The sequence below is a fragment of the Oncorhynchus gorbuscha genome, linkage group LG26 (genome assembly GCF_021184085.1).
Source record: "Oncorhynchus gorbuscha isolate QuinsamMale2020 ecotype Even-year linkage group LG26, OgorEven_v1.0, whole genome shotgun sequence".
Taxonomy (NCBI): domain Eukaryota; kingdom Metazoa; phylum Chordata; class Actinopteri; order Salmoniformes; family Salmonidae; genus Oncorhynchus; species Oncorhynchus gorbuscha.
The window spans coordinates 34,043,754-34,054,408 of NC_060198.1; the positions used below are offsets into that span (position 1 = coordinate 34,043,754).

General features: G+C 42.9%; 1 protein-coding gene and 1 non-coding gene across 4 annotated transcripts; both read right to left on the reverse strand.

Moving 5' to 3' along the window:
- Window positions 1-195: 195 nt before the first annotated feature.
- Window positions 196-4,257, reverse strand: plbd1a (phospholipase B domain containing 1a). Of its 3 annotated transcripts, XM_046331207.1 has the most exons (12): window positions 4,146-4,238; window positions 4,029-4,036; window positions 3,313-3,535; window positions 3,147-3,230; window positions 2,885-3,026; window positions 2,642-2,782; window positions 2,311-2,455; window positions 1,876-2,076; window positions 1,623-1,763; window positions 1,326-1,511; window positions 1,102-1,208; window positions 196-1,020 (listed from the first exon to the last, which is right to left on the reverse strand). In XM_046331207.1, the coding sequence occupies exons 3-12, from the start codon at window positions 3,531-3,533 to the stop codon at window positions 844-846; spliced, it is 1,545 nt and encodes a 514-aa protein (XP_046187163.1). In that variant the 5' UTR covers window positions 3,534-3,535; window positions 4,029-4,036; window positions 4,146-4,238; the 3' UTR covers window positions 196-843. The 3 variants fall into 3 exon arrangements, with proteins under 3 accessions (XP_046187163.1, XP_046187162.1, XP_046187164.1); XM_046331206.1 differs by having other exon boundaries at window positions 4,029-4,256; XM_046331208.1 differs by having other exon boundaries at window positions 886-1,020; window positions 1,294-1,511; window positions 4,029-4,257.
- Window positions 4,258-6,098: 1,841 nt separating this feature from the next.
- trnar-ccu lies at window positions 6,099-6,171 on the reverse strand. The gene has a single exon. It is a non-coding gene; the product is annotated as a tRNA-Arg (tRNA).
- Between the last annotated feature and the right edge of the window lie 4,484 nt (window positions 6,172-10,655).

The window sequence follows — 10,655 nt, forward strand, 5'->3', positions numbered from 1 at the left end:
GAAAGAAAGGCCAACGGAGGGGAGGAGTCTCTCAACAGACGTTTCAGTTCTTCCTTTTGTAGGAAAGGATGAATCACCAATGTGTCCCAAGAGAGAGAGAGAGAGAGATCAAACTTGAACCAGAAAAAGTCATGTTTGACCGGATAAGATGTGTTCAGCTGAGGGTGCACATAAAAGTGAATAAAGATATGAAAGTTATGGGAACTGTTCAAATTTATTAACAATGTTCATAGAAAATACATTTCTGAAGAGCAGCTTTCCAAGACATCAAAAAAGTACAAAGTTCAAAGATATTCTTCCATGTATAAAAATAGAAACACCCAAACATGAGATCAAGAGCCCTGAGAATAGCATTGATATTATCATATAGTGAATTCAACATATGACAACATGATTGTAATTCGTTTCAAGGTCAGGATTTGATTATAATACAAAGGGTACTGAATTTCAATCTAGGTTTAGGTCATTGACCTGAATTTAAAAACATAGTATTTGGCACCGAACAAACCAGGCATCAATCATTTTCTAAATTGATTCAGCATCTTTCAAAATATGTCTAAATGACGGCAGTACAGCAGCAACTCTTAGTCAATGTCACAAGACATAGGTCAACTGAGTGCATGAAGAAAAAAGTAGGCAGGCTACTGACAAAACACACAAAGTAAGAATTCCTTGAAGCTTGATCATTATTGCAGCGTTTCTCCCCCCTGAGGCTGACTTACTATGTTGGACTGTAAATAAAGATGATAGACTTTAATACTATCTGCATTAACCTCTCTCCACCATTACCCTAACCCCATAGGCAACTCTTCCAACCTTTTCCCTCCTCCCCTATGGAACCTCTCAGGGCATGAAGAGTGCAGGCTGCATGCTGATGAAGGGGAAGTCGTAGTGGTCTGGCAGACCCTGGTGAGCCGTGCTATTGAAGTTCTCCCAGGAGAAGGGAGGGAGGTCACCCTGCGTCGTGGGACCGTTCACCGCCTCCGCTCTGAACTCTTGCGCCATGTGGAAATCAGTCACCTACAGAGAGAGACAGATGTTTATTATATGATCTTAAAAGATTTAAAGATCGAACTGAATGAACGCTAGTAAAAGTTCTGCCTTGGTGTCATAGCATCCTCCTGGGCTGGGGTCTTTCTCTCTCAGGTCATTACGGCAACAGATGGACTTGCATGGGTCACCCTTGGAGTAGGGGTCATTTTTGTAGTCTGAAAAGAGAAAGGAACACAGTTAACAGCTACTCAAAATGAGAGCTGAGAGAATGTCGGGAGTAAATTAACTATAGGAACTAACCAGAGTAAAAAGAAAATGGAACGTAGGCGCACCGTTGTATCTCATGATGTGTTTGAGGGAGTCTAGGTCCTTAACCTCAGCCTGGTCCCGACGAAATATCTTGGCCCGGGGGCAGAGGTCATAGGAGAAGTCATCCCCGTACTCCTCCCACATCTTCCCATAGCCACTCAGGGTGTAGATCTTTGGGTGGAAAGGCACGTTATACGAGGGCCAGTAACCTGGGAAAGGAAGATCTTGCTCAATTACTATCTCCTCCAGGGATTTTTATCTCTGCTAAGTTTATGCTTAAGATGTGCATCTATTGGCAGTACTATATCCGTGTTCCTCACCCCTGCGCAGGGCCCGAGTTTGGTCAGAGAACTCTACCAGGCCAGGAATCTGCTCCACCACCGTCAGAGCCCCATCCTCTATACTATGGCCCAGGGTCACTTTTCTCATGTCCACTATCATGTACTGGTTGTTATAGGTGCCTAGAGAGGGAGGGAGAGAAGAAATGTGTGGGGGAAAATGCATTCTGTACTGTAGACCATTATCAGAGGGATAAAGCAGGACAAGATTTCATGTGTCATCCACCTCCCTCACCAGAGTTGTATCTGGAGAAGGTATTGGCCCACTGCTCCCCAGTGTGTGACAGGGAGTGGGCCAGACGCACCCTCTGCCAGGCCAGAAGGCTGTGGGGCGTGACCTGGGAGAAGAGGGACGTGTTGAAGACGTTGTTCGTGGTCTGGGTCATCATCAGGCCACTGCCCAGGAGGTAGAAGTCATCCAGAGACACCAGGAAGCCTGTGTAGAGGGTGTTCTCACAGTATCTGTTTCTGTACTGATGAATTCTAAAGCATGTTAACAACATTGACAGTTTTCATGAATCAAAAATATACACATTTATATGAAAATGTAGAGGGGCTACACCTAGCACTTCCAAAATATTGAAGTATATCTTCAGCCACGAGTAGTGTTTATATGGTCACAGCGGCCATCATACGGTGCTGTACCTACCTGGGTAGCTGCTGTACCTACCTGGGTAGCTGCTGAAAGACAGCTTGCCCGTGGCAGTGTGGGGCTCACTGAGGTGGAAATCCCAGTGCTTGTAGATGCGCATGGTGGCAGCGTATGTATACCAGCTAGAGTGGGAAAACAGCAGGTTCTCAAACCCAGGGAGCATCTAGAAGGGGGAGAGAGAGACTGGTTTTGAGTGCAATAGAAACATTGATTGTACTAAATAGAGGGAAAACCATATTGAGTTCTACACAAAACTGATGTAAGTCAATAACAGATCCATACTATTTGATATCACTAATAATCTATCCCGAATAAATCTCTCAATAGCAAGAGCAGAATAACCTCTAACCTTAATGAGGGCAGAGCAGTGGCCCATTCCGGGTAATTTGACATTTCCGAGAGGAGGCTCAGTGCTAGGGACCAGGGCTGGAATCAGGTCCAGCAGATCTCCCACCGCATTCAGGAACTGGACAGCAAATAGGGACAAAGGCTAAAGTGGGGGAGACACCAGACAGAAAGAGGTTAGAGATCACATTGTGCCACTGAATGAAGATCCATTAATCTATTGATCCATTTATAGATATCAGCGCACCTCTTTCCCTTGTTTCTTGGCCCAGTGTGCGACCCCCGCCTGAAGTCCATCCATCTGGGCAACTATGAAGCCAGTGTGGTGCCACAGAGGATCAGAGCTCCTGTTCAGTTTCACCTGCTCCCTGGTCCACGAGTCCTGCTTCCTGATAGAGCCATAGAGCAGAGCACATCTCAAAATTCTCAAATGACAGGATGTGGATCTGACCTGGCTTTTCACTATGATTATTGGATTTCATTCCTGAGGATAAAAAAACCCCACTCACACCATAAAGCGCTCCACTGGACCTAAAACTTTGGGGTCCTTGATCAGCTGGGGATACATGTTGGCGTAGTGACTAATCATTTGCCTGATGAAAAACAAAATAAGATTAAACATGACAATGTCAATCAGAAATTGAATTGACATGCAACAATGCCCAAGGCACTTACGGTGCAGTGAGGAAGCCCTCTAAGTATCCTGCAAGGAAGTAGGTGACCTCATCATGCTCAAGGGTCTCCCCATACCCTGCACGGATCTCCAGTACACTCCAGCCCGTTTGAGAGAGGCTGTCATTGAGGTATCCATATGCATCCCCCTCTTTTTCTATCACTCCTTCTTTCAGTTGTACAGTCTTATGTGTAGCATCCCAGTACACTGTGGCTGCTTTCATCTCTGTAAAGCAGGCAATTACACGTCAACTTTCAACATAAATATTACAGAGTATTTTTTCCTATTGACATTATCAAATAAAAATGTATTGGTCATGTACACAGATTTACTGATGTTATCGCAGGTGCAGCAAAATGCTTATGTTTCTAGCTCCATTTGTGTAGTGTAGCCAAAAAGTTACAAAAAAATATGAAATGAATCAGAACAAAAACACGATGTGAGCTTTGGAATTTCCTGGGTTTATCGTTGATTTAAAAGGATTATGTTCTGCATTTAATATAAAAAAAATGGTCTCGACCACAGTACAACCCTGTACGTTTCACTGTTCGTTTCACTATCTGAGAAGTCAGCCTATTTTGTCTAGCCCACATGTTATCTCTTTCTTCTATGTCGGTAAACCAATTGTGACCCATCACATTAATTTACTGTGTTTTGATTAGCGCATTCGCTGTGTGTACAGTTCACAAAATAACTTCGGCTACAATGTATCACCTACCATCAGCACTGGCGAAAGTCGCAGCAACATAGAAAAAAAACAAAAGACACAGCCTCTTCATTTCTGTTCGAAGTAAATACAGATCATAAATGCGTGATTTACAGATATGAATGTTACCTGAATAAATCACACTATTCACAAAATAAAAACAGTAGGGAACTGAAAGTCTGGTTCAAGTTTATAGTTTCCTTATTGGTGGAGCCGGTGGGGAATTTATCACAAACGTGTTTTGAACAACATTAGCATGAGCAACAATAGTGGAATCAGTTATTTGCCTTCAAAATAAAAGTTCGCGATTGAAACTGATTCAAACGGATCAAAATAGTGGAATCATACCACAATTGGATTAGATAGTCCTAAAAAGGTTTGGAATGTTGTTATATAAATTCAACAAAAGACAATTATTCGTTAATTTGACAAAAAAGTTAGTTGCAATTGCACTGCATATGTATTTAAATTCAGAATTGCATTAGGGGCATACTTGTATGCACTGTACAGCAGTGGTGTAAAGTACTTAAGTAAAAATACTTTAAAGTACTACTTTAAGTAGTTTTTTGGGTGTCTGTACTTTACTTCACTATTCATATTTTTTATACAACTTTTACTTTACTTCATTCCTAAAGACAATAATGTACTTTTTACTCAATACATTTTCCCTGACACCCAAAAGTACTAGTTACATTTTGAATGCTTAGCAGGACAGGAAAATGGTCCAATTCACACACTTATGAAGACAACACATGGTCATCTCTACTTTCTCTGATCTGGCAGACTCACTAAATACAAATGCATCATTTATAAATTATGTGTTGGAGTGTGCCCCTGGCTATCCGTACATTTTTTTAACAAGAAAATGGTGCTGTCTGCTTTGCATAATAGAGGGAATTTCAAATTATTTATACTTTTACTTTTGATACATAAGTATATTTTAGCAATTACATCTCCTTTTGATACTTAAGTATATTTAGAACCAAATACTTTTAGACTTTTACTCAAGTAGAATTTTACTGGGTGACATTCACTTTTACTTGAGTAACTTTCTATTAAGGTATCTTTACTGTTACTCAAGTATGACAATTGGGTACTTTTCCCACCACTTCTGTAATTACTCACCACCACTGCCTAACCTATGGATGGTGCACCCACGAAATGGGGTATCAGCCTACTCAGTGACTCTTACAGAACACAACTATAGTTAAATAAAGGTTCAATAACAACAACAAATATATATATACATTTTTGTTTGTTGAGTTTACACAAATATTAGCGTCTTAGCTCTTATTGCTGGACTTTGACTGTGGGAATTCACCACGCTATTCAGCCTACTGTGCAAACTCTTCCCAGTTGTGTTCTGTGAGTTTCACTGAGTAGGCTGATACCCCATGTCTGGGTGCACAATCCATAGGTTAGGCTGTACAGAGCATAAACTGTATATATGTCTTCAATGCAATTCTAAATTCAAATATATCTACAATTTATTTTTTTCTTCTTCAAATGAACCAAAAATGGTTTTGTTGAATTTATATAACACCATTCCAACTGTGTGTAGATTTATCTAGTCCAATTGTGGCATGTTTTCAGTATTTTTATCCGTTTGCATCCGTTATAATGACGGACTTTTATTTCAAAGACGAATTTGCCGATTCCACTATTGTTGCTCTCGGGAATGTTGTTCATGACACACACGTGAATTTATCTCGATTGGTTACCCTCCGTCTTGGATTTCTCACCAGATGCAAGATCCCATTGTATCAGCCTACAAAGTGAAACAAGTATACTCTACGAAGTCATTACAATATATCTACATACGTTACCAAATACATCATCCAGAATACGATTCATGATATAATCATAACTTTATTATTGTGTTATTGACTGTACGTTTGTTTATGTGTAACTCTGTGTTGTTGTTTTTGTCGCACTGTTTTGCTTTATCTTGGCCAGGTCGTCGTTGTAAATCTTGGCCAGGTCGCAGTTGTTCTCAACTGGCCTACCTGGTTAAATAAAGGTGAAATACATTTTTAAAAGAACTCCAATGGCTGAAAAGGAAATTTGACGCAAAAAGTAGTCCACCCCAGATGGGACTCGAACCCACAATCCCTGGCTTAGGAGGCCAGTGCCTTATCCATTAGGCCACTGGGGCGCATGCGAACCAACTGGCGGGGAGGTGTCATTTTAAATTTGCGTGACACGTGCAGACACATGCCAAGCAGATGTTATTGCGGGTGTTGTGAAATGTTTGTGCTTCTAGCTCCAACAGAGCAGTAATATCTAACAAATTACATAACATATACCCAATACACACAAATCTAAGTAGGAATTAATTAAGACTATATACATATATGGCCGAGCGATGTCAGAGCAGAATGGACTAAGATACAGTAGAACAGTATAGAATATAGTACATACATATAAGATGAGTAATGCAAGATATGTAAATATTATTAAGTGACTAAGATACCATAGAAGAATAGAAAACAGTATATACATATGAGATGAGTAATGCCAGACATTATTAAGTGACTAAAATACTGTAGAATAGTATAGAATACTGTAATTATGAGATGAGTAATACCAGACATGTAAACATTATTAAAGTGACTAGTGTTCCATTCCTTAGTGGCCAGTGATTTCTAGTATATGCCTATAGGCATAAGACTCTAGTGTGCTAGTGATGTAACAGTCGGCTGGCCTTGATATAGGAGCTGTTTTTCAGTCTCTCGGTCCCAGCTTTGATGCACCTGTACTGACCTCGCCTTCTGGACGATAGCAGGGTGAACAGGCTGTGGCTCGGGTAGTTGATGTCCTTGATGCTCTTTTTGGCCTTCCTGTGACATCGGGTGCTGTAGGTGTCTTGGAGGGCGGGTATATTACCCCCGGTAATGTGTTGGGCAGACCGCACCACCCTCTGGAGAGCCTTGTGGTTGCGGGCGGTGCAATTGCTGTACCTGGCGGTAATACAGCCCGACACGCACCCTTTGGGGCCCCAGTGTTGAGGATCAGCGGAGTGGAGGTGATGTTTCCTACCTTCACCACCTGGGGGCGGCCCGTCAGGAAGTCCAGACCCAGGGCCTCAAGCTTAATGATGAGCTTGGAGGGTACTATGGTGTTGAAAGCTGAGCTGTAGTCAATAAACAGCATTCTTACATAGGTATTCCCCTTGTCCAGATGGGATAGGGCAGTGTGCAGAGTGATGGTGATTGCATCAACTGTGGATCTATTGGGGCGGTAAACAAATTGAAGTGGGTCTAGGGTGGCAGGTAAGGTAGAGGTGATATGATCATTGACTAGTCTCTCAAAGCAGTTCATGATGACAGAGGTGAATGCTACGGGGCGATAGTCATTTAGTTCAGTTACTTTTACCTTCTTGGGTACAGGTACAATGGTGGCCCTCTTGAAGCATGTGGGGACAGCAGACTGGGATAGGGAGATTGAATATGCCCTTAAACACACCAGCCAGCTGGTCTGCACATGCTCTGAGGATGCGGTTAGGGATGCCGTCTGGGCAGTAAGATGCTCTGACAGTTGGTGCTTAAAGCTAGTGAGGGAGATAAGTGTTTCCAGTTTCAGAGATTTTTGCAGTTCGTTCCAGTCACTGGCAGCAGAGAACTGGAAGGAGAGGCGGCCAAAGAAAGAATTGGTTTTGGGGGTGACCAGAGAGATATACCTGCTGGAGCGTGTGCTACAGGTGGGAGATGCTATGGTGACCAGCGAGCTGAGATAAGGGGGGACTTTACCTAGCAGGGTCTTGTAGATGACATGGAGCCAGTGGGTTTGGCGACGAGTATGAAGCGAGGGCCAGCCAACGAGAGCGTACAGGTCGCAATGGTGGGTAGTATATGGGGCTTTGGTGACAAAACGGATTGCACTGTGATAGACTGCATCCAATTTGTTGAGTAGGGTATTGGAGGCTATTTTGTAAATGACATTGCCAAAGTCAAGGATTGGTAGGATGGTCAGTTTTACAAGGGTATGTTTGGCAGCATGAGTGAAGGATGCTTTGTTGCGAAATAGGAAGCCAATTCTAGATTTTAACTTTGGATTGGAGATGTTTGATATGGGTCTGGAAGGAGAGTTTACAGTCTAACCAGACACCTAAGTATTTGTAGTTGTCCACGTATTCTAAGTCAGAGCCGTCCAGAGTAGTGATGTTGGACAGGCGGGTAGGTGCAGGTAGCGATCGGTTGAAGAGCATGGATTTAGTTTTACTTGTATTTAAGAGCAATTGGAGGCCACGGAAGGAGAGTTGTATGGCATTGAAGCTTGCCTGGAGGGTTGTTAACACAGTGTCCAAAGAAGGGCCGGAAGTATACAGAATGGTGTCGTCTGCGTAGAGGTGGATCAGGGACTCACCAGCAGCAAGAGCGACCTCATTGATGTATACAGAGAAGAGAGTCGGTCCAAGAATTGAACCCTGTGGCACCCCCATAGAGACTGCCAGAGGTCCGGACAGCAGACCCTCCGATTTGACATACTGAACTCTATCAGAGAAGTAGTTGGTGAACCAGGCGAGGCAATCATTTGAGAAACCAAGGCTGTCGAGTCTGCCGATGAGGATGTGGTGGTTGACAGAATCGAAAGCCTTGGCCAGATCAATGAATACGGCTGCACAGTAATGTTTCTTATCGATGGCGGTTAAGATATCGTTTAGGACCTTGAGCGTGGCTGAGGTGCACCCATGACCAGCTCTGAAACCAGATTGCATAGCAGAGAAGGTATGGTTAGATTCAAAATGGTCGGTAATCTGTTTGTTGACTTGGCTTTCGAAGACCTTAGAAAGGCATGGTAGGATAGATATAGGTCTGTAGCAGTTTGGGTCAAGAGTGTCCCCCCCTTTGAAGAGGGGGATGACCGCAGCTGCTTTCCAATCTTTGGGAATCTCAGACGACACGAAAGAGAGGTTGAACAGGCTAGTAATAGGGGTGGCAACAATTTCGGCAGATAATTTTAGAAAGAAAGGGTCCAGATTGTCTAGCCCGGCTGATTTGTAGGGGTCCAGATTTTTCAGCTCTTTCAGAACATCAGCAGAATGGATTTGGGAGAAGGAGAAATGGGGAAGGCTTGGGCGAGTTGCTGTTGGGGGTGCAGTGCTGTTGACCGGGGTAGGAGTAGCCAGGTGGAAAGCATGGCCAGCCGTAGAAAAATGCTTATTGAAATTCTCAATTATGGTGGATTTATAGTCAAAGGTCCCATATGTATTCACCCCCTTTACTATGAAGTCCCTAAATAAGATCTGGTGCAACCAATTACCTTCAGAAGTCACAGAATTAGTTAAATAAAGTACACCTGTGTGCAATCCAAGTGTCACATGATCTCAGTATATTTACACCTGTTCTGAAAGGCTCCAGAGTCTGCAACACCACTAAACAAGGGGCACCACCATGAAGAGCAAAGGGCTCTCCAAATAGGTCAGGGACAAAGTTGTGGAGAAGTACAGATCAGGGTTGAACATTCCACAGATCATTAAAACCATTATTAAAAAATGTAAAGAATATGGCACCACAACAAACCTGCTAAGAGAGGGCTGCTCACCAAAACTCATGGACCAGGCAAGGAGGGCATTAATCAGAGAGGCAACAAAGAGACCAAAGATAACCCTGGAGGAGCTGCAAAGCTCCACAGCAGAGATTGGAGAATCTGTCCATAGGACCACTTTAAGCCGCATACTCCACAGAGCTGGGCTTTATGGCCAGAAAAAAGCCATTGCTTAAATAAAAAAATATGCAACCATGTTCGGTGTTTGCCAAAAGGCATGTGGGAGACTCCAAACATATGGAAGGAGGTACTCTGGTCAGATTAGACAAAAATGTAGCTTTTTGGCCATCAAGGAAAACACTATGTCTGGCGCAAACCCAACACCTCTCATCACCCCGAGAACAACATCGCCACAGTGAAGCATGGTGGTGGCAGCGTCATGCTGTGGGGATGTCTTTCATCGGCAGGGACTGGGAAACTGGTCAGAATTGAAGTAATGATGGATGGCGCTAAATACAGGGAAATTCTTGTGGGAAACCTGTTTCAGTCTTCCAGAGATTTAAGACTGGGATGGAGGTTCACCTTCCAGCAGGACAATGACCCTAAGAATACTGCTAAAGCAACATTTGAGTGGTTTAAGGAGAAACATTTAAATGTCTTGAATGGCCGAGTCAAAGACCAGACGTCAATCCAATTGAGAATCTGTAGTATGACTTAAAGATAGCTGTACACCAGCAGAACCCATCCAACTTGAAGAAGAATGGGCAAAAATCCCAGCGGCTAGATGTGCCAAGCTTATTTTATTTATTTAAAATAAGCTTGGTAAAATTACCCCAAGAAACTTTCAGCTATAATTGCTGCAACATTTGGCTCTACCAAGTATTGACTTTGGGGGGTGTGTGAATAGTTATGCATGCTCAAATGTTCTGGTTTTTTGTCTCGTTTGTTTCACAGTAAAAAATATTTTGCATTTTCAAAGTGGTAGGCGTGTTGCGTAAATCAAATGATACAACCCCCCCCAAATCAAATTTAATTCCAGGTTGTAAGGCAACAAAATAGGAAAAATGCCAAGGGGGTGAATACTTTCACAAGCTACTGCAAATGTTTTACTCACGTCGGCCACAGAGGAGAGCCCACAGTCCTTGGTAGCGG